This window comes from Gossypium hirsutum, chromosome A12 (genome assembly GCF_007990345.1).
Source record: "Gossypium hirsutum isolate 1008001.06 chromosome A12, Gossypium_hirsutum_v2.1, whole genome shotgun sequence".
NCBI lineage: Eukaryota > Viridiplantae > Streptophyta > Magnoliopsida > Malvales > Malvaceae > Gossypium > Gossypium hirsutum.
The window spans coordinates 94,423,224-94,450,296 of NC_053435.1; the positions used below are offsets into that span (position 1 = coordinate 94,423,224).

At 33.6% G+C, this 27,073-nt stretch overlaps 3 protein-coding genes across 3 annotated transcripts; 1 reads left to right on the top strand and 2 right to left on the bottom strand.

Moving 5' to 3' along the window:
• Positions 1-7,260: 7,260 nt before the first annotated feature.
• On the bottom strand, positions 7,261-14,426 carry LOC107918820 (probable WRKY transcription factor 57). The gene is made up of 4 exons (XM_016848404.2): positions 13,603-14,426; positions 12,656-12,799; positions 11,611-11,993; positions 7,261-7,624 (listed from the first exon to the last, which is right to left on the bottom strand). Exons 1-3 carry the CDS (start codon positions 14,010-14,012, stop codon positions 11,624-11,626), a joined length of 924 nt encoding a protein of 307 aa, XP_016703893.1. The 5' UTR covers positions 14,013-14,426; the 3' UTR covers positions 7,261-7,624; positions 11,611-11,623.
• A 5,956-nt stretch (positions 14,427-20,382) lies between these two features.
• On the bottom strand, positions 20,383-22,774 carry LOC107920721 (cell division topological specificity factor homolog, chloroplastic). Its single transcript, XM_016850553.2, has 2 exons — positions 22,479-22,774; positions 20,383-21,129 (listed from the first exon to the last, which is right to left on the bottom strand). Exons 1-2 carry the CDS (start codon positions 22,563-22,565, stop codon positions 20,533-20,535), a joined length of 684 nt encoding a protein of 227 aa, XP_016706042.1. The 5' UTR covers positions 22,566-22,774; the 3' UTR covers positions 20,383-20,532.
• A 1,178-nt stretch (positions 22,775-23,952) lies between these two features.
• LOC107920487 (uncharacterized) lies at positions 23,953-26,783 on the top strand. Its single transcript, XM_016850226.2, has 2 exons — positions 23,953-24,460; positions 24,884-26,783. The coding sequence occupies exon 2, from the start codon at positions 25,375-25,377 to the stop codon at positions 26,194-26,196; it is 822 nt and encodes a 273-aa protein (XP_016705715.2). The 5' UTR covers positions 23,953-24,460; positions 24,884-25,374; the 3' UTR covers positions 26,197-26,783.
• Positions 26,784-27,073: the final 290 nt, after the last annotated feature.

A 27,073-nucleotide genomic window follows, 5' to 3' on the forward strand; every position in this document is an offset into this window, starting at 1 on the left:
ATAGTTCCATTTTATTTTTAGTTGTTGTAAAATGAGTTTTAGATTTTTTTTAGTAAGGCTTTTAATTCTTTTCGTTAAATAAACTTTTTCATGATCATTTTATAAGTATTAGATTGAGTTCGAAGAAAGATAAGTGGATACATAAGAAGTGAAAGAAAAAAGATAGAAAATAAGATATCAGAAACTGTAAAGGATCAGTTAGTTAGATTGTTAGTTGTTAGTCTGTTAATTAGCTGTTTAGCTGTTGAATATTGTTAAGCTGTTAAGAGCAGTTGAGGAAGTCTATATAAAAGGATTTCAAGTGAGCTTGTAATCAAGCGAGTTTCATAAATCAAAGAAGAGCAGTTTCTTTTATTTTTACCTGGTTTCTAATATGGTATCTTTCGCAGGCTGATCTTGGGCTCTATGGTCGTCACAACCTCCGCTGATTCTAACTCGACTGAGCCGAGTGCTGTTCTCTTCAATGGTGAACGTGTGGTACATTTCTTTCCCCGTCATGATGTGGTTAAACTAACTGATGCAACGTATGTTCTCTGGCAACAGCAAGTCAAGCTGATTCTTGATGGCTATGACCTTCTTGGTTTCCTTGATGGTACTGTTCCTCCACCACCTCGGAACGTTCACACTGCCGATGGTGTCTTAGCACCGAATCCATTCGCGCTGGTGTTCAAACAACAAGATCGTCTCCTCACGTCTTGGCTTCTCTCTACCATCGATGCTGCGCTTTTGTCGTCTTTCACTGAGGCTAGATCGGCGTATGATGTTTGGCACACTGCTTCGGAACTGTTTGCTGCCGATACTGGTGCCAAGCAGTCGCGGTTCCGTCACGAGTTACATTCGTTGAAGAAAGGTACTCTGTCTGTCACTGCTTATGTTCCTCGCATTAAGAATATTTGTTCTATTCTTGAAACTTCAGGCTCGCGGATCTCGGATATTGAGAAGTTGGAGATTATTCTTGCTGGCCTGCCTCCGGAGTTTGAGGGTGTGGTCTCGTCCGCTTCGTTATCGACTGATCCCATTTCTCTTCAACGGGTTGTCAATGCACTTGTTGAGTGCGAAACTCGCCTTCATCGCGCGACTCAGGATGTCAGCCTTCATGCGAATCTGGTTGAATCGGTGTCAGTGGGCGACGGCTCCGTTCGTGGTGGTCGATCGTCTCCTCGTGGTCGTGGACGGAACTTCAGGCCCCGGATTCAATGCCATATTTGTAACCGCTTTGGTCACTTGGCTCAACGGTGTTACTACCGGTATCGTCGCGAGTCTGAGGATTCCCTCCTATCTTCAATCGGTCCTTCGAGGTCTCCTTGCCTGGGCATGGTTTTGGTACGTCGAATGATGGTAAGAGGGAAGATGAGTGGGGCTTTCATGCTAAGGCTCCTAGGTTTAGCTATTCCCTATTTATCGGTCAAAATAGGTTTGGTGTTGGTCAAAATCAATTATATTTTGGTCAAAATCAGGTGCCTGATTCAGCAGGTGGTTATGGCTATCAATCGGCACGTGGGCATTTTGCCCATAATGATACAAACTTTCAAATGGCACGTGGGCCACATTATGCCTATAATGATCCAACTTTGGCGCCTTTGCCAAGGTATTCTGGGCCAATTCCTTTCGGCCGTGATGTTGGGTCTGCAGGTGGTTAACTTCGTGGACCTGGGCTGGTTACTAAAGAGAACTATGTAGCAAGGCCGGATGCTCCAAGTGGACCTATCACAAATCATGTACAAGTCGGTCCGCCATGGGAGCCTGGACCAAATGTTGGACCGGGTGGTGCCTCGGTTCCTTGGCTCACAAAACCTCAGGCTCGGGTTTACTCTGGTTCTGATTCGTGTATTGGTCTTCTTTGGGTTGGTGATATTAATGCTTCTGATTATTCTGATGCATCTGGGTCTAATGTTAATACTGCTCAAGTCGGTTCCAATGATGTTGGTGGTGATTCGTATCTTCTGATGCCGATTGGTACCTCGTCTTGGTACCCTGACTCAGGTGCTAGTCATCATGTTTGTCGTGACCTGGTGGCTCTCCGTGATACTACTCCGTATTCAGGTACGTCTTCTCTCCTAATGGGAGATGGAACTCCTGCTAAAATTGTTTTGATTGGTTCTAGAAATTTATCTACTCCGCTTAAGCTACTCCGTTTATCTAACGTGCTGTGTGTGCCAAGTATACGAAAGAATCTATTATCGGTGTCCCAATTTGCTAAGGATAACGAGGTGTTTTTTGAATTTCATCCGACATGGACATCAAGACCAAGGACACTTTGCTGAAAGGCCACATTCGTGATGGCTTGTATCATTTTTCGGTGTCTACTGTGGATCCGTTTGTTGCTCATACAAAGCTGCAAAATAAACCTGTGGACTGCCCTGTGTTTGCTCTGTGGCATAGTCGACTTGGTCACCCTTCTGGTACTGTTGTTCGTAGTGTTTTACAAAAATGAAATATTGCTTTCAATAAGTCTTGTGTTGATGGTGTATGTTCTGCTTGTCAAAAAGGAAAGTCACATAAGTTGCCCTTTTCTGTTTCAACTACTGTGTATCAACCTTTTGAATTAGTGGTTTCTGATCTGTGGGGACCAGAGGCAGTTGCATGTGAGAATAAGTGGTACTATGTGACATTTGTTGATGTTTGCACTAGATTTGCATGGTTATATTTGCTTACTCAAAAGTCTCAAGCTCTGGAGTGTTTTACACGTTTCAGCAGTTGATTAAAACACAGTTTGGTAAGACTATTAAACAATTTCAGAGTGACTAGGGTGGGGAGTACCGAGCCTTCACTCGTGTTTTAGCGTCTCAAGGAATTGTTCATTGGTTGACGTGCCCCTATTCCTCTGAGCAGAATGACGTTGCTGAGCGCAAGCATCGTCATATTGTTGAAATGGGCCTTACCCTTTTAGCTCAAGCAGATCTATCCATAAGATATTGGGGGTATACTTTTTGTTGTGCGGTTCATTTAATCAATCGTCTTCCTACTCTGGTACTACAAGGAAAGTCCCCTTTTCAAGCTCTATACGGCCAGGATCCTACCTATGACCATTTACGTGTTTTTGGGTGTTGTTGTTATCCTTATTTACGACCGTTTGCGTCACATAAATTGGAGTTTCGATCTCAACCATCCACATTTTTGGGCTATAGTACTCAGCATAAGGGCTATCAGTGTCTTCCGCCCAATGGTAAGATAGTTTCTCGCCATGTCGTGTTTGATGAAACTAAGTTTTTGTCCTCCAAGGATCCTTGCACAACCCTCGGTCTGAATCCTGGTGTGACTGTTTCCACCACTGTTCCTCTTGTTCGAAGGATCTTTTCTTACCCAGTGGTACCTGTTGTTTATTCCCCGACTCTGCCATTTGCGTCATCACCAGCGGTTCCCAGTAATGATTCTGAGTCACTTTCTATGCCTCTTATTCCTGCTGAGCCTACTGCTCCTGGTGATGGTTCTATTGAGTCTCAAGCTCCTAGTGATGGCTCTACTGCATCTTGTGGTTCACATAATGTCTTAAATAGCACCAATACTCATCCAATGGTAACTAAGGCTAAGGCAGGTATCTTTAAACCTCGAGCTTTATCAGTTGAGGCTATGGAACCATCCACAATTGAGGAAGCCCTGTCGTCCGCTGAGTAGCGCGCTGCTGCCCAAGCAGAGTATGAGGCCCTTATACGGAATTCCACTTGGGATCTGGTTCCTCTTCCTCCGGGTCACAAAGTTATTGGATGCAAATGGATTTTTAAGATTAAGCAAAATCCTGATGGTACTATTGCCAGACGGAAGGCCAGATTGGTAGCTAAGGGGTGCTCTTAGGTTCCTGGTTTTGATTTCAAAGAAACATTTAGCCCTGTCGTTAAACCGGTAACTATTCGTGTTATTCTATCTGTTGCGGTTTCAAGAGGATGGCTCTTACGTCAGGTAGATGTGAACAATGCCTTCTTGAATGGAGATATAGAAATTGAGGTGTTTATGCATCAACCTCTAGGATATGTTCAAACTGACTTGGATGGCAAGCAGCTAGTGTGCCGCCTGAAGAAAACACTTCAGTTTGTCAAACCAGGCCGGCAACTATTCGTGTTATTCTATCTGTTGCGGTTTCAAGAGGATGGCCCTTACGTCAGGTAGATGTGAATAATGCCTTCTTGAATGGAGATATAGACATTGAGGTGTTTATGCATCAACCTCCAGGATATGTTCAAACTGACTTGGATGGCAAGCAGCTAGTGTGCCGCCTGAAGAAAGCACTTTATGGCCTTCGGCAGGCCCCTCGCGCCTGGTTTGACAAACTGAAGTGTTTTCTTGTGTCCATTGGGTTTGTTGCTTCCCGATCTGATGTTTCACTGTTTGTTCGGGCCCGGTCTGAGTCCACCCTTTATGTTCTAGTTTATGTCGATGACATCATTATCACTAGCAGCTCATCTACTACTATTGATTGGTTTGTTCGATTACTGCATGAGGAGTTCTCGCTCAAAGATATGGGTGATCTCCATTTTTTCCTTGGGATTGAAGTCACCCGGTCTTCCACTGGAAGTTTACATCATTGTCAAGCAAAATACATTCATGATATCCTTGCGCGTGCGTCTATGGCAACAGCAAAGAGTGTCACCACTCCGATGGTCAGCTCCTCAGTCATATCTAAAGACGATGTAGAGTGTTTAGTAGATCCAACTGAATTTCGGAGTCTTGCAGGAGCTCTGCAATATGTTGTCTTTACTCGTCCTAATATAGCATACGCTGTAAACAGGATCTGTCAATTTATGCACAACCCTACTAGTCTGCACATGACTGCTTTAAAACAAATTTTACGGTATCTATGCGGTACTATTGATTTTGGAATCGTCATTCAGCCGACTGATCGTTTATCCCTGACTGCCTATGCGGATGCAAACTGGGGGTTGGACTTCGATGATCGTCGTTCCACTTCAAGATTCTGTGTTTATTTTGGGGCTACTCCTGTGTCTTGGGGATTTAAAAAGCAGCAAGTGGTTTCTCGTTCTACGGCCGAAGTAGAATACAGGAGTCTTGCCACCGCCACCAGTGAAGTTATGTGGTTGCTTTCACTACTTCAGGAACTACATCTCAAGTCCACTGATACTCCTACTATTTGGTGTGACAGTTCAGGTGCTGTTGTTGTTGCGGCCAATCCTGTGCTCCATTCCAAGTTTAAGCATGTTGAGCTTGACTTATTTTTTGTCCGTGAGAAAGTTGCGGATGGGTCCATTTTTGTGGGTGAAGTTCCCGCTTGTGACCAAGCTGCCGATATTTTCACGAAACCGTTATTTGCGACGTTGTTTTCGCGGTTTCGCAAGTTTCTCTGGGTCTTCTCAGTTGGAGAGTTGGATGAATGTAAAGGATCAGTTAGTTAGATTGTTAGCTGTTAGTCTATTAATTAGTTGTTTAGCTGTTGAATATTGTTAAGCTGTTAAGAGCAGTTGAGGAAGTCTATATAAAAGGATTTCAAGTGAGCATGTAATCAAGCGAGTTTCATAAATCAAATATAAGCAGCTTCTTTTATTTTTACCTGGTTTCTAATAGAAACTACTCAAGAAAGTTGCGACCTTGGCTAAAAAATTTGCACTTTAATTTTATTTCGATTTTTAATTGGGCCTTTTAATTTTTTTTACTCATAATTTTGTCCTAAAAGACCTTGATTAGGTTTCGTTAGATTAAAAAGTTTTTTGAATTTTTCTTAGTTTTCTGGTTGTTTACATCAAGTTCTTAATTCTTTTATCAATTGCAACTACTCTATTTATTATTAAGTTTTATTTTGTTGTATTATTGTCATGCTGTTTTTTTAATATCTTTTATGTTGTTTGTCACTCTATAATAAATTAAATCATTTATGCGGTCACGAGATCTATATGTTAATGGTTTAGTAATCAAAAAAAGATTAAAATTTGGTTTAAGAATAACAATACAATTTAAATCAATATGTTGAAATTAGATCACTGGTGATGACGTATAATTGGTTATTGAATAAAGACAGGAGACCTTGGTCGCAACAAGCTACATTTGCAGATTTGGAAAGGAGACTAACCTGTATGGGTGAGGTAACATTTTCAAAAACAGAGTCGAAGGGCAACGAAATGGCAGATACATTAGCGGTAGCAGGAATGAAAAGGCCTGGTATGTTTAAGGCATGGCGGTGATTTTTGAAGTGATGTTGTTATGTTCGTACAGGTGTGTTGGTATGCTGTTACGGAGTTTTATGGGATCTTTTGGTGTTGGTTTTGTTTTTGTTGAGAGGACTGTTTAAGAGAAGGGATTTATTGTTTGCGGTTATCAGTTTGAGTACTTTAGTTATTGTACTTGGGTGTGGGTCATTTTAGTTGGGGCTGGGGAATGATTACATTTGGTAGTATGTTTGCATTTTTTGCAAATGCTGAAAATTGTAAATCTTGATTTAGCAAAAAAAAAAAACAATTTAAATCTTTGGTTTGTGCGCATGTATTAATTTTAAATCACAATTAAGTTAATAGAAATCCTAAAAAAAAAAAAGTTGGGAGAGCTCCTTACTCTACCTTAATAATCTAGTAAAAAAAACCCAAACTAATTTAAGGTAAAACGATCAATTAAGGACCACATTACACTTAGTATGAGGCCTGTAAATTGTTAAATTACTTGGAGTCCTCAAAGAAGATATGACAATGACACTTGTACTTTTAGCATTTGACCTAAATCATTAAGCTTATTTTGTATTCAAATATGTCTAATTTTATACAATATTTTTATAATCGAATTGGTGGTCGAATTAGTTAGGCCACTTATTTGTTGGTTCAATTAATTCATATAGTTCGTACAGTTTAATTAAATAAATAATTTTAAATTTTAAAAATATTTTTTTTAAAAAACGACTGGCTCTAACTAATTTTTAGCTTATTCAATCTATCCATACCAATTTATAAATCAATACCGCTATTATCTTTAGTTTAATCTAAACACCCCTTTATTGACCCCAAAAAAATGCATATACAATCACTTTTGTTTTGGTTGAATGCGTATACAATAAAAATATTAGATATTGACTTGGTATAATAACTAGTATCTAATACATGAAGATTACCCCAAAAAAAAATTCTAATACATAAAGTAAGGATTGGCAAGGAAAGCAATGTCAGCTGACGGTCAAACTCTGCAGCAACTATGAGATAAAAAACAAAAACAAGTGCCCTTTATTCTATATGATACTGCTAAATCATCGATTCCACCACTTCACAGTCACGTAAACAACCATGAAGATGTAAACAACTCTCCCAACTGCAGAAGAGTTCCAACATTCGGTTCTTTTCCCACATTTTCTTTGAATTTATACATAAGAAAAATAACAAGTAATGTTACTACTTCTATATGATCTGCAGTAATTAATCTCCTAAACCTAACCAACAGGAATTTCAATATTCAGATGCATAAATTAGAATTGAAGGGTTGAGATTAGATAAAATCTGGGCATTATAAGAGATTAATGACCTCATGCAAGCAATATAGCTGAGCTTGTGTAAGTAAATATAATAATATTTATGATATAATCATCTGTGTAAACCTTTTCAGGTAAATGACTCACTTCCATCTTGAGAAAAGTATTGCGTTGCATGACTTGGCTGCCCTTCAGTTTATGCCCTTCAGTTTATACCCATCAATTACAGGCCTGTAGATACGAAAAGGGTTAGCATTAATCTATATGATAAACAAATAATTAATTAAATAAAAAGATATGCAAATTGAATGCTTACTTCTCAAAGATCACTGCATAAACATCTAAATTAACTCTTTAGGAGACAAAATATAGAACAGCAAAACCTGGCTATAATCTAAATTCTAATGCATATTTTATATTATATTATATATATATCCCTTGGCATGGTAAGCAAGAAATGTTATCATTTTGCCATGACTATTGGCTTCCTCTTTTCTTTTATAACTTTTAGTCACCTCCACAAAATGTTGAACAAGGACCTAAACTTGCTGTCTTTTTGCTTTTTCTTTTGTCGATCAACTGTCATGCATGTGCCTTTTTTCTTCTCACATGATTTAAACCGAATGCTACTCTATATTTCTTCCTATTGTGATCGGCATAGCATAATCATGTCCACGATGATAATATCTATATAAAAATATATTAATACTCAATGCTCAGTTAATATATAATTTTATATGATTTTACATATAGTTAGGAGACTGATATCATTTTAAATTCATCCCCACATTCTAATTATATCTTCAAACTATCAATATTATATTAATCTAGTCCTTCAATTATTAAAACTGTTAGTTAAATTACATTTCAAATTTTATGTGACATAATTTAAAATGAAAATTTTAAAGAAAAGTAAATTATTACTGCATCACTTTTAAAAGTTAAAATTTAAAATAAAAAATAGTAAAATCGAAAAAGGAGAGAAAGTGAGTGATGAAACTTTTGCAAAAGTTTTGAAAACCTTAAAATTAAGATTTTGCAACATCCATTTTTACAATATTCATTTTTTTTTAACTTTTCATTTTAAACTATGTCACAAAAATTTTGACATCTTTTTTAAGGGTTAAATTAATATTTGAATAATGAAAGGACCTTATTAATATTATATCCTCGATTCTTGAGGATGATTTAGAATGACAGTTATAGTTTGAAGATATATATGACATAATTAATTCTATAGTTAATAAGCTAATTAATAACATTTAACCTAAAATTCTTAAAAAACAAATTTATTTTACTTTTATTTTTAATAATACATTATTATTTGATTAAAATAATATATCATTATCTAATTCATTAATTATATATAGAATTTCCTACTAAAACATATATTTATTGTATTGTCACGTGATGCCCATCTAAAGAAATGCATCACTGAGAATAAGTGATTTATTCGACCTATGGTGCTTATGCCATCAAGGAAGATTTAGGACCCCTTTAGATGGGCAATGTGTTTATTTGTAATTAGTGTAAAAATATTAGTGATGATAGTAAAATTAGATATTGTAACGATATTATAATTAAGATAAAAAAACTAAATACACAACACTAAAAATAGACACCCAACCAAAATAACCCTCAAATTCCATTAAAAAAAATCTCAAAACCCACCTCCATGGTAAAGTCATCATTTGCATTTCACATGAAGTTGTGATGTAAGATTACCGACAAGTTAATGTTTCCAAAGGAACTCTTGAATATTGGTCAACTTCACTAATTACTAATTAAATAAGTATTATTATTTGATATAATTTTAAAACTTTTAAGTAATTAATATATTAATTTTATCCAGACTTTTTAGGTTTTTATGCCTAACCAAATATAACATTTTAAATATATAAATATGTAAAAGAATATTGAGTATTAAACGCATACCCTATATCAATTGCTCACACTCAAATCTGAAACAGCATAAAACCAACTTCCTAAATTTCTTGCGCAAAGAATCAAGCATGTAAACTTAGAGGTTTTATCAAAGGTTTAAATATTAAACTATATTTCGTATTTAATATGATACTTAAACTATATTTTATTATCTAAATTATCTTAACCCTTAAAATAATTTCTTAATCAATCATTTTGTGAGATATAGAATTTTTAAATTAAATTAAATTAAAACTTTTCATTTTTTTTCGTTCTCTCCCTCCCACGTTTTTTTTTTCTCTTTTAATGCACCTTTTTTAATGGTTAGATAACTTTTATTTACAATTCTTTTATTTTGTTTTCTACTCATCTTCTTCAGAGCATTTAGATTTTATGATTTATTTAGGTTTTTTCATTATAAATATTCACTCAACATTAACTATAAGTATATAAAAAAGAATGAAAAAAAAAATTTTAGAAAAATAATACACAGGCTTTAAATCGGGGTGAGAAAGTAATTGAAATCAAGATTTAAAGATGAAAAAAAAGCTCGTCGGAATCTAGGTTTGTCATCAAAAACCAAGTTAATTTGGATGAGTTTTTAGACAAATTCTTGAATTTCTATCATTTGAGTTTTTGGGTGAAGAACAAAAGAGATTAATAATATATTATAAGTTTTTTTAAATTTTTTTATTTTTTACTAAGAAATTATTTTTAACGGCTAGAGTAATTTGAGTGATGGAGTATAGTTTAGGTACCACTTTAAGTAAAAGAGTATAATTTAAGTACCACTTGTGAACAAAAAAATTTTAAATACTAACTTAGAAGAAAAATATAATTTAGAAACCATTTTATAATTTAAACCTTCATTAAATCTATTTTAAGGCATTTGGTTCATATTTTGCTAAATTGTCCTACTAAAACTTGCTTCTTCTTCTTAATCATTTCCTAATATTTAAGCTTATATTATTTTATTGATAACTTAATACATTTTTTTATTAATTAACATTTCTCAAATAAATAGAGTGAAGCTAAAAATGAACAATAAGTAGACGAGGCTTCTCTTTTGATCAAAGTGATAAGAGAAACGAAAAATAAATACATATTTTTATTAAATTGTGCTATTTGCTATGGTTTAAGGGCAAATTTGATCAAAATGATAAAAGAGATTAGTAAAATTGTTATAAAGTAACATTATAATATAATTGACAGAATGTAAAATTTTCTTAAGTAATAATAATATATATGATTTAAAAGTTACTTGAAGAATATATTAAAAATTAAAAAAATAGATTAATTACTTTTAATTATTAGTTCATCTTATAAATAATCAAAGTCATTAAAAAGAAAATAAAATTATCAAATTTTCACGTTATGTGATATTATTTAAGGTATAATCTTGTAAATGTAAGATTAATTTAAAATCCAAACTAAAAAAATATTATTTTAAAATTATATATTAGCTCTGAAAAAGTGAAATTACTTAAACCAATACCCTTTAGCAATGGGAAGAGTAAGCTCTAAAACATCCACCCAGATGATTGAAGAGCTTATTAAACTGATAATATTTTCGGGTGAAATGGATACAACTTTACCCACGGCAAAGGGCAACTAAAACGTCGATCAAAGTGATTCTACAGGTTACTAAAAATCTTTTCACTAGCACTAAAGTTACATTAATCTATCAAAACCCATGTCTAGAAAGGCCTTTTCAGATATTTGCTAGATAAGCATAAGTAACAATAAGGCAGTCCACAAATACTAAATCTGAAGAAATAGTAGCCAATAAAACCATGCACCTGGCGTTATTCATGAAGTGGAAACAAGCAAAGATATCACACGGAAGAGCCTGGCCTACCAGATCACTATAGATACCAGTATATCGATAAACATACAACATTAAGGGTCCAAGTCCTATTTATTAGTACTCTGATACAGTTAATTGTTCTATTATAGATTAGGAGTGGTCAATCAAAGAGCCTTGTATATCTCAAGCTTGTGGGGTTAATTAATATCAAATAATATTAATCACAGTGGTCCACTAGCTAGTGTACCTACGAAGCTCTAGTCATGTGAAGGCCTCAGGGGTATGGGAGAATGATCAATATCTAAGCTATGCATCTTCCTGTTGCCTTCATAATTGTCCATTAGTTCCAAGCTACTTAAGTACTGATTGTTCCTCTTACGAGTTAATAATGACACTGTAGTCATCTCTTTCGAGCACACAGACACAAAAGAACTTCAGGCATATATATTAAGTTCATTGGATTACTCAAAAAGGAAAATAGGCATACCATATTCTCTTTCTCATCTGCCGCGCATTCCAGGAGGCACAATATCACCGAGTAACCCTTCATCTGTGGGGAGCTGTGAGGTGGGTTCAGGCTCCGGATGTGGTTCTCCTACGTCAACGGGTGCTTGGTGCGGCTGTGATTGTGTTATGCTAGGAGGCATTTGCCTATGTGACTGCACCCCTGGATGATAAATTTGTGAGACTGGCGGTGTCAATTGACCAGCAAAGGCAGCTTCATGGCAGATGAGTCCACCTCTGGGGAATGCGATACCGTGATGACAGTGTTGACCTTCATATGTAGTGATAACAATGGCAGGATCTTCAGAAGAGCGTTCTACCCTCTTCTTCACTGTGCATTTGCTATTTGTACAGCGATAGTAGCTCCTGTGAGATCAAATATGTGGTTGAGATTCGCACACCAATCTGAAAATTTTGCTCTAATTCCATTAATGATTTTACGCTTAAATTCATCATCATCATCTCACTACCCTCAAACCATAATGATTCTGTTACGGGTTTTTGCTACATGGAAAAAATTCAAGTGATGACGCTTTTCTTTATTTTAAAACCAATATTTTCTTTATTCATGACTATTTGCTTTACAAATATGATGAATTTAGACTTTAGATGATCCAAAGAAAGGTGTTTTGTCACATAAAATAAGAGTGAAGAAAAATATTTTGGTAGTTGAAATTTAAGATTCAGAAAATAGAGAATCAATGCTTAGAGTCCTAGCAATGGTATAGCCATGAACTGTTGGAATCTCCCTCTTTGAGACTATGAAAATAGCGGATTAATAATCAATAGTACTTTGTTGAAAATAGTATATAACCCTTTGATTTCTGATAGAAAACTACCCCCTATGACAAAGAGGGAAGAAGATAGAACTTACACAAACTTATGGGAAGAAATGTCATTATTATATTAGAAAATTTACGATGTTTCACTACGGAGTTCTAATTTTTTTTTAAACAGAAATCAGTAGTGAAAGTGGGTAAAATGTCTGTCTTGTTTGAATTATGAATGAGAGAGAAATAGCAACAGACCTAGGAAATGGGCTGTTTTTAACCGCTTTTTGTCCATATTTTCGCCATCGATAGCCATCTTCAAGATGATCAATCTCACTCTTGGTCATAAATGCAAAACGTGGCTGCCGTATTTGCTTTTGGCCCTTCTTCCTCACCTTACTCCTACAAATATATTCCACCCACAATTATAATAACAAAAAAGTACTTGAATTTGTATTGTATATACTTGCATTGACATGGAGGAATCCATGATTTCATGAGATGCTAAGATCACTTCTTTTTTCCAACGAAAAGCTTTTCAATGGTCAGTAAATGTATGAAACTATGAACTATGCAAGAAACGCGTTCTCAGAATTCATAAAGCAAAAACCACACTAAAATCCCATATAACGAATGATTTGCAACACCCATTTCACTTTTATCTATACATTTAGAACAAAAGACAGATTCATAAAAAAACTGTGAAACAAAGCATATCAAAACTAAGATTTATGTTACAAAAGGAGGGATTTCCCAGCTATATACTCGCCTTTTGCTTTTCACTCTCCAAAAAAGGGTTAAATATGGAAGTGAGAAAAGAAATTTAGACAACGGCATATGCCCGCCGCAATGGCGGCGGTATAACGGTGTTCGAGGCCACTTTAGTTAATAGCAAAAAGTACCTTTTGCTTTTCACACCCTATATGATTGCACCTACTATTTAACTGAAATTACGCATCTACCTTATCCCATCCCCATTCCCCGACTTGCATGAAATGATTTCCCTTCCACGGTTTCAGTGTACGGACACCGAATTTTGCACATTCTCTAGTACTGTTACCTTGCTCACCCAATTTGTACTTAATTACGAGACACTCCCCCCAAATAATCAAAAATAAAGAAATAAATAGTCAAATTTATTTTTTCTGGTGGTGTTTTTTCTCGTTTTCAGCATTGTTGATGGATGTTTGTTGACTACTACTCACGGTATCTCGGGCGGTTTTCCGCCGGAGCCCGTAGATTTCTCCGGCAGATCCTCACTGGAGCTCGACGACACCGACGGATTCGATGTCGACACATCAGCTGACCCACCCGGATTCGAAGCCGTCCCCGAAACCGAACAACGAACAACAAGATCAGCTGCAGCACAGCTTTGAGAGGCGCTCAAGTTTCCCGCCAATTCAGGCCTGGCGGAGTCAGTCCGGTCGAGTTCAGCGAACCGTCCAAAGTCATCGGCATGGTCCGGTTGTAGATCCCAACCAAACTCACTCAGTATATTACTGTCCCTGTCAAAGAAGTAATTGACGCTGCTGGAGACTGAGTCAGGTCCAGAAAATGTCCAGCTCGACTCGGATGTAAACGCAGTTCCTGGCTTGCCCCCCTCTTTTTCTTCCATAAGTATAACAGCAAAGTGAAGAAAAATCAAAGGATTCAAAACATGGAAGCAGAATATAAAAGAAACGCGGAAAGGGAAAGAAGAGCTAGGGTTTTGGGGTTGGAGAATGCGTGAGTTTTAGTGTTGGGAAAGCACGCGTGGATTTTGAAAAGCTTTCTTTTTGTCCCATCAATCCAAAGAGAGAGAAGGGGATCGATTAAAGGGAAAAAAAAATTAAAAAGTTAGAAAAATATTGGCGTCAACCGAGAAACAGTGACGGGAGGCTAATATTTAAAGCTCCGGGTATGGAGGAAGGAAGGGGAAAGGACGACAGTGTGTGGGAGCGTCCCCTATGCTGATAGTTTTTAGCAACGAGTTAGGTTAGTTGCTCTCTCTCCAGATTTTATTCACCTTTAACTTTCATTATTTGTAATTGTGTTAGCCCATTTACATTTTTTCGTAGATTTATATGTAAATATATATTCTCGATTATCAATCAGTTAATTTATATATTATAATTATATCAATTTAAAAATTAAAATTAAAATTTCGTTTATTCATTCTACTAATTAATTTTAATTGTAATTATACGAATTTATTAATTATAATTATAATTAAAAAACGCATGCCAAAAGATGAAGTTTAGTTCCCACGAATCTTACCTTTTTTACACGCAGTCTTTCCATTTTACTTATTTAAAAATTAAAATTCAATTGATAATATTTTAATGAATTTTCGTTAAATCTAAATGTGTTATTTTAATATTTAAAATTTTAATCTAAAAATAAAAATATAATTAATAATTCGTATTTAAATTCAACAAATATTAATTAATAATGTTATCAATTGAATTTTAATTTTAAATTAAATAAAAAAATTATTTGCTAAAATATTAAGTATATAATATTATAAAATTGTGTAAATTAAATGTAATTTAAATAGATTCCCTATTTATGATGTTGATTTGATAAGCCAAGTTGATTCGGTTGCGGTTTCATCTTCAGCATACAGAACTGGTCCCTCAACATCTAAGTTTGACTCCCACTTCATGATTTCAATCTACCATTCAATTTTCAATTTAATTTTTTCATACTCTCTTTTTTAAAAATTATTAAAAAATGAAATATATAAATCCCACCACCCGTGTCATAATCATCTTTAATATTAATTATTACTTATAAATAAATAAATAAATAACCATCACGAGCACCTTAAGATTCTTATTTAATTTAGCCGACAGTAGTGGTCCATTAATAAGGGGCTGGAATCATAGTTACAAATGATTCAATTTGTAAAAATATGATGTGTTAGTCTAATGATTAAGGTATTTATTATTTTAGATATAGTCTGAATTTAAGTTGTTTTTATTGTGATACTGTTAAGGCTTTTTCTTATAATTTATTAAAAAAATAATTCAATTTATATCGACCGAATAAAGTCATAAATATTACTTACGTTTTAATTTAAACATTCAGTCAACAATGCATTAGTTAAAGTTTATTTTAATAACGGAGGTTCAAACCCTATTAATATAATTTCTACTCTAACTTTCTTTTTATAATGTAGGAAGAAAATTTATGTAGATTCATTCTTAATATTTTTGGAGCTTTAGATGAAACTATAAATTGGAGTCCATTTAAAAAAATTATAAAATGTAACACAATAAAATAAAAACATATATTAGTAATAAATTAAAATTTTGGTGACTTTTTTTTTCTTTAATTTTCTTTTTCATGTGTACAATGAAGCGTCGATCAAAAAATTTAAAATGCCGAAAAAAAACTCACATTAAAAATTGAAAATTTTATTTTTGGGGGGCCCTTCTAACCCTACATCCTAAGCGGCCGTACTCTCAATCTTCCTCAAGCTGAGCCTGAACTTACGAATTTAAAACTTGTTACCACACAATACCAATTAAGGAACACTTAACATCTTCAAGTATAAAAAAATCTTCATATATTTTCAAATCTACTATTGCTCCATCTCAAAATCATTTGTCGAGTCGCAATGTAAGGCAATTTGAATATATATTTTCAAATCTCTGTATGTTGTTTCCCTATATAATAATTGATATTGAAGCAATTGATTCCGTCAAAAAATGTTCTTGTCCTTAACTGATAATTTGATCAACCCTAGCTAGAGTTCCACATGCAAACAACAAAAAGCCATTGTTAATTATTCCTATGCAATCTTTCCTACAAGTTCGAATACCCAGATTTCCAAATTTTAAAAAAAAAAACTTATTTAATTTATATATAAAAATAATATTCGAATTTGAATATGCTGGCCATGGTTTTCATAATTTATTCAAACAAATTTGCTTGAAGATTGAACCCTTTCTGGGAAACACCTACTAGTCTATGTGGATCAAATGGACATCCAGATATTGATAATTAATCACACCGACAAGCGCATCTAATATAAAATATTGCCCATTTGGCATCATAATCCCGCGTGGCTGTTCATATCAGATGTCTTGTGATGATTGTGAGAGGATTGCACTACCTATAGTTGCCCCCATTTATGTGATCTTTTATTATATTTGTTCAAGCATTGTGGCAACGGGTGACAAAAACCAGATACTGTTGTTGACTACAAATACATATTATTAATGGAGGGTTTGGCTGTGAATTCATGAAAGGACAGGGAACACTAATCCCTATTATAGATGCTTTCATATTTGCTGCCTACACTATAAAGCTGTTTATATGCCGACAATCTTTCTTATTAATATAATTGCTAATGTGGGATTTGATTTAAAGCATTCTACCTATGATTATTTAATTAATGGATCAATAAAGTATCCACTTTAATTTACGTTTAGTTAACACAAACGAACATGTTTTGTATTAAATTTAATTACCGACATTTGGTTCCCAATCTAAGCTTATCTTATCAAAGTTACATTTATCTATCCACTCATACAAATTGATTTGGAATTAGGTTAGATTTGAGTTATTATTTCATATAATTCTAATATTTTTCAATAATTAAATTGATTTTTTTTTAATTTTGATCAAATCAAGTATATGAATTTATTCGAGCTTAATAAGATATTTTTTATCAATTACTTTGCTTGACATAATTTTTTTAAAAACAAAAATATTTTAACTTTAGGTGCGTTTGTTTCATGGACAATAGTTTGGTCAACAAGAAATTATATATAAGTTAATAGAAAATAAGATATTTTCCCTTTAAATCGAATTACCCTTCTGAAAAGCAATAAATCATTTTTTGAAAAAGAACTCATTTATGAGTAATATTATTTTTATTTAAAAATTAACTCCAATAAATATTAATATTTTTTTAATAATATTTATTTTAAAATTTCAAAATATTAATATTTAATATTATTATTAATAATTTATTTAATATTACAATTTTATTTTAATAATAAATATCTTATACTATAAAATATTAATATTTTAATTATATAAATAGAAGTATTTGTTTAAATAATACTTAGCTTCATTTATTCCTTCCAACCTTAATGCGTTGCTATCAACTCTCGTATATATAATATACCTAAGTTAAATTAAATTTTAATTAGACATGGTTTATTATTAAGTTTATATATGATATTAATTATTATAAAATATTATATTATTTATAAAAATAAAATTTGATTGCAGGGCGAAGCCAAAAATTTTGTTTAGAGGGGTCGAGATAAGATTATAAATTTGGGGGTGAAAAAGTTAAAATTTTTGTATTAAAAATATTTAAATTAAATTATTATTTTTTTAAAAAGAGTAAAAATATAAAATTTTCAATTAAATTGATTTTTAAATTTTGAGGGGCTATAAAAAAATTTTCTATTTAGTCAAGGAGTCAAGGTCCTTGCCTGCCCCTATTTGATTGTCAAAAGAAAATGCTACTCTAATATTTTGTAAATAGTATATGTATGTTGTGTTTGTTTCACTAATGACAACTTTGGAAAAAAAAAATCAAAAATTTTGTAAAAAATATTTTACATAAAATCATTTAAACACAAACTTTTTTTTGAAAATTAATTTGTTTTTCAAAGTTGAAAACATATGTATTAAAATGTTGGGAATATTGTGGATTAAAGGAAGTAGAAAAATGGAAATGAAAAAAAGGAGGTTAAAAACCGACATGCACTAAAATGAAATAGAGATAAGTGTGATAGAATTAAACAAAAGTGGGGAGTGGGGCATGGGATATTATACCAAACCAGAAGCATTGAATCTGAATAAAAGAACTGATCATATAATCATATCATTATTAGAGATAGTGGTGGAAATTTGGCAAATTCCATTATTCTAAATAACTATGATAAAAAAAAACTTAGGCAGATATGAAAGTGACATCTCAATTTACTGCAAAAATTCAAGAGTTTCAATTGTCAAAATCTCAATTTCTCTTGGAGTTGAAATGGACCAGATTGAAATAATTTAAAAAAAAAAAAAAGAGATTGAAGAAATATTTTTATAACATCTAACATTGAAATAAATATATAGATGTAAGCAATCTGCACCTTCTTTATCTACTTTTGGTTGGTGTTTAGTTGCATTGTTTAGGGTTTGTAGAGACTCTATACACTCTTTCTCCCCTATAAATCAGTTACTATCTTTTCTATAATCATTTTTTTTCCAAAAAAATACTTGTTCAAGTATTTTTGTTACTAGATTCCATGTATTTTGGGTGGCTTATAATTAAGCAATGGCTTTCTGCAATTGATTAGATGTTCAAAAAGACTCTCCAATGGTCACCATCCCATGAAGGAGAGTACCTGTAAGTCTATAAACCTTTAATAAGAAGAATCATCAAATTGGGATTGTGGTTCCTTAAAGCTAACTCAACATTATCAATCTCTTCTATAAGGCATTTTTTATGCTTACTCAGATTCAAAGCCATACCATACTTTCCCATATACCTAAAGCTTATTAGAGGGATGAGTTGGGGAGTTTAGCCTACATGTAATTCATATGCTTCAAACACTCAATATTTATTTTTGTACCTTGTGATTGTTGATTTTGACTGGTTTAGTGGAGAAACGAATGGAAGGAATTTATATAGTTTTAATTTATTTTCTCTTCTAAAATTCCATCCAATCTAAGCTAGGTGAGGTTAAGTCTTCATAGATAAGGTCAATTTAAGTTGAGTTAGGTTAAAGTATAATATTAACAAATTTTATATTTGCATAAATTATTCTCAATTCAAAATATGGACTTAAAATTTTAACTAAGTATGTCCATTTTAACATTATAGTTAATTCATGCCCATTTTAAGCTTCACCTATATTGTTTTTTAATTTTTTTAAAAAAAAAGTATTTATATTATTTTAATATAATCTTTAATTTTTTATATTTTTTTTATTTATTAAAATTTTATATACAGATATCTTAACATTTTTTTAAATATTTACATTATAGTATTATATATTACTCTAGATTTAGTTTTTGTTTTATAATTCATCTAATATATAGAAAGATTAGTAAATTTCGTACACTAAAGTTTTTAGACTCGGGTCCAGGGGTTAGCATAGTAAAATATTTAAAAAATGACAATTTTTTAAAATTACTTGTGAAATAAAAATAATAAACTACTAAATACCAATTTTATAAAAATAACATAATATTTTATAATAAAGGTCAGACTGAGCTAAAACCATAAATATTCAAGTTCAAGCTTAGCCTATATTTAAAATAGACTTAATTGAGACCATTTTTTGGCTTAATATTTTTATCTAAATCCAATCCCTTCCAAACGTATAATCTAGACACTAATAAGCTTCAAAGTATTGATGCTCGTAAATTAGAGCGCCACCTGAAATTCTTGTTTTGTTTCTTTCCCCAAACGAACTTGAGAAGAATTGTCAATTGAGTCTTATCTCAATTATCTCAATTAACATTGATATTGTTATCAATGCAAAAGAACGTGAGTTTGAACATGCTGAAGCGCATTACCTTCCTATTTATGAGTTGAGAGTGACTATATGTAATTTTAAGCATTGTGTGACAAAGAGCAAATATGATCAAAACCTATAATAAAATTATTTCAAAAAGAAATACTTGAGAAGTGCCAGATTCCAAATCAATCCCAAAACTTATTTGACTATTTAAAATAATATTTTTAGTTTAATTCTTATTTTTATATTAATTTCTATATTAAAAATATAAATTCAACCGGACCATTCATAAAATATCGGTCAAAAGCTAGCCAAAAGACGACCCTTGGAGAAATCTCCCTCCTACAAAGTTCGAACCCTGCTCCTTTCTGTTCTTAATGAAGAGATAGAAAATTCAAACCTTGTTATTTGACAAAAACTGCTTAATTGTCTTTGTATAGCTTAAACAATCAGCCATGAGAAGAAAATCTGAGGTTCCATGGAAGTTGGAACCCAATAATCAAATCAAATTAAAGATTAAAATGAGGGCAAAGGAGAAAAATCACCTCAAATTAAAATTCCATATATACAAACACAAGTGTGAAGTCGCATTGCTACCTAAACATTCAATCCCAACATCTAAACACCAGAAAAAAGGAAATTCAGATACCACACTCACCCAGGAATTTGTGTTTATTCATCCGGAACGTAGAAATCAAACCTCACATCAACAGAACCAGATCGTTCGCCCGTATCTTTGTAATCAATATTAGTTATCGTCCCAGATTCATCTGCCTCTTGGTATTCTGCCCTGACCCGCCGAACAGGCACTGTGACGGAGTAAATAGTTCCCAGATCAGAATCAGTGGAGACGCTAAGCTGAACCTTGTCCTTCGACTCTATCTCAACAAAATCTGACAGTGCATGAACAATATTTTTCACAATTTTCTGTTTCGCCTCATCGCTAACTGCACAGCGGTCGGAGAACAGGATCATCTTCAACCGCTGCTTCGCTATATTTGCATTAGAGCTCCTTCTAGATGCTGGAGATGGGAAAACTATTTTCCAAGCCAAGTGAAGTCGCTCGAAGAAGCTCATGTTTATGGCATGTAAGAGGAAGCTCTCAACCTCTTCGTGGACAGCATTTGGAGAGAACTTATAATCTCCCATGATCCCAACTGATCTTTTATTTTTGCTGCCAATGCTTCGACTATTTATTGTCACTCCATTCCATTTTGGTGTAATTTCAGAAAACCTTGATCCTCCATTCATGAAACCCACACACTCTACCTATAATAGAGCACAAAAGTTCAAAATAAAAAGAACAGAGATTTTGGTACTTTTCCTTAGCATACAAAGCAACCAAATATGTTGATACACATTTAGAACATCAATTAACTATTAGCAACGAATGGTGCTTTGGATGAAACAATGAACTATTTTTTCAAACACGTAATAACTTAAACCAATGCCCGATAGCAATGCAAAAATAACAAAGGCCAATGAAATGACAGCATCCGCTGGACCATCTAGACTCAAAAAGCTAAAGAGCTCGGCTATGTGGTTGGCCTTAAACCAATCAATGGAAAGTCATCACTAACCGGTACAACCAAATTTAACCTATAACTATAAGCAATGGGAACACATCTTCTTTTTACGTCCCTAACCACATTTACCTAACGAGCATATTGTCAGACATATGAAGTTGGGGAGCTTATGAGGAACGAGTAAGGCTTTGGCTTACTTGGAACACCAAACTCATCAAGCTCGGATCTTCCATTATGACTGGCAACATCTTGTGATATTTGGAATGAGGATGTCAATGTCAGTGGGAAGAAGCTAATGTTGATGTCGGTCAGGCAGTTCAATATTGCCAATTATCATATTTGGAATAAGAAAACCAGTCCTTATCAACAAGTAATATATTCTAAACCTCCAGTAAATGTTCCCCAGATAACCTATCTTGCAACGGATTTGTATACATGCTTAAATTTACCTCTACTCGCAATTTAACAAAGATCAATCCATGGTCTTGATTCTGGACGATTTATTTAAAGAGGACAAGAGATCGAACAGTAAACAATAGGTATGTATTTCGCTAGTTTTTGGTAATTGAGGATGGTAGGGATTGAAGTGCCAGCTTAGACTACAATGAAGTGCAATTTCCAACAAAAAGTTAGAAGATTGCAAAGCAAACTGTAACTAGTATTGAAGCTTAGGACTTATCTAAAAAAAAGGAACCCAAGCGGGCCAATAGACTAAAAAATCTAAATAATTTGAGGAAATAACAAGTAGCAAAACCCAGAGAACATTTTCCCGGAATTGAAAAACCGAGCACCGGTAAGGGTTTGCAGAACAACAATGTTGCTTCAAACTAGGGAAACCCAATTAGCTCATGCTCCATTTACAGCAAAAGAAGTGCTAAAAAACTAGGAATTCAAAGGAATAAGAACAGCATCACCAACACTAACCCTAAAAATACACAGAATTACGGAACTTCCCCAATTTTATTGGGCAACCCAAACACGAAATTGAGCAAACAGATGATAAATTACACAAGTAATTCAAATTCAATGTGAAGAAAAGTTCAAAAAAAAAAACAAATAGAGGTGAGAAGCGAGGGATCGAAGGATAATGACCTTTGAAGAGCGAATATAGGTTCGAAAAGGGTGTTGGTGGTGAGATGCAAGAGTGGCATCGACACGTAAATTCCCATATATGGCCATTTCTCAGTCAGCTCGAGTTGTCCTTACTCTCGCTAAAACAAAGTGTAGCTCTTTTGCTCACTGGAGATTCACTGCTTCAGTTTACAAATACTGAGAAAACACGAACAGCATACTACCTACCAAGCTCCGAATCCCTTGGTAATTCCAATGTGAAATGTTGCTCTCAAGAAACGACACCGTTTTCCTCTCAAGTCGCAACTCCTAATAGCGAATTTTTTTTACTTATAAGGACAATAATAAAATAAAATAGAAAGAAAATTATTTAAGTTTAATTATTTTAATTAAATAATTTACTATAATAGATAACTACTCATTTAAAATTTAAGCACACCCTTAAAGAAAATAATTATGTAATAAATTTTAAAAAATACATAAAAATCAAATGAAATTAGAAGTTTTAGGTTTATATTCTATTATATGTATATAAAATAAATATAAAATAATTTTTAAAATAATATTTATTATTTAATAAAGATAGTAAACTTTTGGTAATTTTACAATTAAGTTGGAATTGAGTTGATAGATAACACCAATCCAATCAAATTTTCAAATAATAATATAGATATTTATATACTATTTATGTGCTAGTTCAGTGGCGAAGCCAGAAAATTTGGGGGGGGGCGAAATTCATCATTTTAATAGCTTATATCTTTATAATTTTTAAATAGTTAAATCAAAATTTTATCATTTTGAGGGACAAAATGTAATTTTATCATTATTAATTTAAAATTTTATAAATTATAAAAGGTTTAAATTGAAAGTTTACGATTTTAGGGGGGCCATGGCCCCTTTGGGTCTCTAAGTTGCTCCACCACATGCCACGTTGTGAGTGAAAAAAGTTTATGTAACAAGTGTATTCATAAAATTTGATGTAAAAAATAAATAATGCTTTGGTTGAAATGACAAAGATAAGATATTGAAGTCAATGGTTCTCAAGTTAAAATCTTATCATTTGTACATGTTTTTCTAAATTTCATATGAAAGTATTTAAAAAAAACATTCTTATAATAAAATTTATTACTTTATAAAAAGAATGACTGAATGAGATTTTGGTAATTTCACAACTGAACTTGGACTCAATTGATGAGTGACACCAATTCCAACGAACACTTAAATATTATAGCACACCTACAATATGAGTGAAAAAAGGTTATCTAACAAATTTATAAAAAAAAAAAAACCAAATGAGGCTTTAGTTGAAATAATAAGTTAAAACATTGATGGCTTGTTTGATTATTCATGTAATAATATGAGGGGGGAATTATTTACTATACATGTATTACAATAATTAGGCATAAAATAAAAGAATAGTTATCCAACCAAAAAAATTAATACAAATTTAAACTTTAAATTATAAATATAAATAAAAAAAACTCTTGTAAAAACTAGATCTGCTACCCTAGCACGACTTTGTCTGCCTCTCTAGCATGTTCTTAGGTTTTATTATTTCTTTTGTTCATAGTCAATTTGACGGCGTCAGTTTCAACAATCTCTTTTCTTTCTTCAGGATAGATCTGATTCTTTTATTCATCATCAATTGTAGCAGTGGCTGTCTACCAAATTTCCTTTTATTCTTAAAGATAACCCTGGTTTCGTCTGTTCATAGTCTATTTGGGCGGCGGCCACCTACTAATCTCTCCTCAATCTTCAGAATAGTACGTCTACTGAGGCTTTATAGCTGACCTGTGATCATGAAAAAAGAATTTGCTGAGTTAATGCTCGATGAAGAAGAAGCAATCTTACAAGTACAAGATGAGCCGAATCTGGAAAAGAAAGGGAATTTTTTCGATTGGTGGGTTGTTTTTTAACAGCCAGTTTTATTCATTTTCTGGCAATAAAAAGCACCATGGCAAACCTGTGGCATCCAGTCAGAGGAGTTCAGATCCGAGACTTAGGTGGGAAACAGTTTTTATTTCAATTTTTCCATGCTATGGATATGGATAGGGTTCTGAAGGGTTCTCCATGGACGTTCAATAACCACTTGTTGATTTTACATATGTTACAATGTAGGGAAGATTCATTATAAGTCCATTTAATTTTATCTCTTTTTTGGGTACAAATTCATGATATTCCAATAGGTTTTTTTCTGAAAGTTTGGCAAGGCAATTAGGTAATTTCTTGGGCAAATTTTTGGAGCATGACACTTCAGATCTGGGAAGGGGAATAGGAATTTTATGCGAATTCGGGTTCAATTAGATGTTCGCCACACATTAAAGAGGAAAAAATAGATTATGTTCTCTGGGAAATGTTCATATGTTAGATTTAAATATGAACGACTGACTCTTTTTTTGTTTCTATTGTGGTCGGCTGGGTCACAGTGATTCTTTTTGTGAGGCAAAGATGAAGCTGGGTGTGGAGGTGGCGATAATGGGTTGGGATTTGTCTTTACGAGTGCAGTCCAAGAGAGCTTTGGCCATGAAGAGTATTTGGTTGCGTGAAAATGGAAAAGAAGCGTCAGATGAAAGTCTTAATGGAGATCGCAAGTCAGAATACAAGCCATAGGGAATACAGAATAATTTGGAGATTGGAAAACACATTGATCCGGTGTTGGGGATTAATTTAGAAGGTAATTTGACCTCTGCCTCCCAATGAGGGGTAAATGTATTGGCCAACCAGGCCCATTTTGCAATGGAACATGATTTGGAGGAAAGGGTGCTAATTGGAGAGGAAGAGAAGAAAATGCTTGGGGGGAAGGAGAAGATTCATCACTAAGAGAAGAGGGAGACAATGCAACAGCAAGGAATAGGAGAATCTTAGGCAACGATCTTTTTTTATCGGCGGCTGCCAAAAGGCAAGCCAGCCGATCGCAATGAAAATCTTAAGTTGGAATGTCCATGGTTTGGGAAATTCACGGACAATTCGCAGGCTTCGGCATACGCTGAAGATACACATTCCCCAAATGGTCTTCTTCATGAAGACAAAGATTAATAAAGTACAGATGGAACGAGTGCAAAGAAGTTGTAGGTTTATCAATGGCGTTGATGTGGATTCCGACGGGTCGAGAGGAGGCTTATGCCTAGCTTGGAAAGATGATGTTTCCATTACGCTTCAGAGCTTCTCAAAAAGGCATATTGACGTATTTGTTGATGATCAGAATAATAGACAGCAATGGAGATTTACAGGCTTCTATGGTTCTCTTTATGCACAAGGGAGGGATGAATCATGGAACCTACTAAGAGGTTTACGTAGCAATGAGGAACTATTTTGGCTTGTTTGCGGAGATTTTAATGAAATCATGTATGACTTCGAAAAAAAAGGAGGGATACCTAGAGAAGAAAGAAGAATGGAAGTTTTTTGTAATGCTTTAGAAGATTGTCGACTGATGGATATAGGTTACTCTAGAAAATGGTTCACTTGGGAAAGGGGGAATTTGCCAGAAACAAACATTCGAGAGCGTTTGGATAGAGGAGTGGCAAATGAAAATTGGATGTCAATGTTTTCTAAAGTCACCATTCAATATTTGGTGCACTCGACATCTGATTATTGTCCCCTTTTAATAACCATAAATAAAGATGATAAATGGAGTCAGAAAAATTTTAAATTTGAAGCTTGGTGGGTATTGGAGGAATCGTTCGAAGCTAAAGTTAAATTTCTGTGGGAAAAAAGAGCTTTTAACTTCAAAGCTGTTTGAATTAATGAAAGCTGAGAGGAGTGATAATAATTTAGCAGAGCTGATTGATACAAAGGTGGAACTGAACTTGGAGATTGACAAGGATGAAAGATACTAGAAGCAGAGAGTAAGAGCAAACTGGCTGAAACTTGGGGACAGGAATACAGCTTTCTTCCATAGTCTCGCGACACAAAGGCGATAAAAAAACAGCATCCGAAAGCTACAGAATCCAAATGGAAGAGAGATACAGAATATACAAGAAATGGAAAAAATCGTTAAATCCTATTTCTAGGAGTTATTTGAGGCTGGGGAACCTGGCATGTATGAACATCTTTTAACAGGTATTGAACGGTGTATTACTGAAAAGGATAATAGCATACTCAAGACGCAATATATAATGGATGAGATTAGGGAGGTACTGACAAGCACAAAAGCACCAGGTGAAGATGGCTTTCCGGCTTTATTTTTTTAAAAATACTAGCACATTGTTGCGGGTGAGGTCTCAACTTTTTATCTTCAACATCTGAATAGTGGCATGGAGGTTAGTCCAATCAATACCACACATATTGTGCTTATTCCAAAAAAGTAAATCTGACCAACCTTTTCCATTTTCGTCCCATTAGCTTATGTAATGTTGTTTATAAAATATTAGCAAAGGCTATTGCTAATCGCTTTAGAGGAGTCTCGGAGAAATGCATTGATAATGCACAGAGTGCTTTTGTGCCAAGAAGACTAATTTCAGACAATGTATTATTGGCGTAAGAAATTTTACATACCCTAAGGAGGAAAAAAATAGGGAAAAAGTGACTCATGGCAGTAAAATTCGATATGAATAAAGCATATGATAGAGTTAAATGGACTTCTGTGAAAGAGATGATGAGGAAAATGGGTTTTGACC

Bases quoted from the DNA above. Each gene is read 5' to 3' on its own strand.
- LOC107920721 (XM_016850553.2), bottom strand. From the start codon at position 22,565: ATGGCCATATATGGGAATTTACGTGTCGATGCCACTCTTGCATCTCAC. The intron at 21,130-22,478 runs GTCATTATCCTT...GCTCTATTATAG, and splicing joins CCTATATTCGCTCTTCAAAG to GTAGAGTGTGTGGGTTTCAT.
- LOC107918820 (XM_016848404.2), bottom strand. From the start codon at position 14,012: ATGGAAGAAAAAGAGGGGGGCAAGCCAGGAACTGCGTTTACATCCGAG. The intron at 12,800-13,602 runs GTGAGTAGTAGT...ATATATTTGTAG, and splicing joins GGAAAACCGCCCGAGATACC to GAGTAAGGTGAGGAAGAAGG. The intron at 11,994-12,655 runs GTCTGTTGCTAT...TTGATCTCACAG, and splicing joins AAAAACAGCCCATTTCCTAG to GAGCTACTATCGCTGTACAA.
- LOC107920487 (XM_016850226.2), top strand. From the start codon at position 25,375: ATGAAAATCTTAAGTTGGAATGTCCATGGTTTGGGAAATTCACGGACA.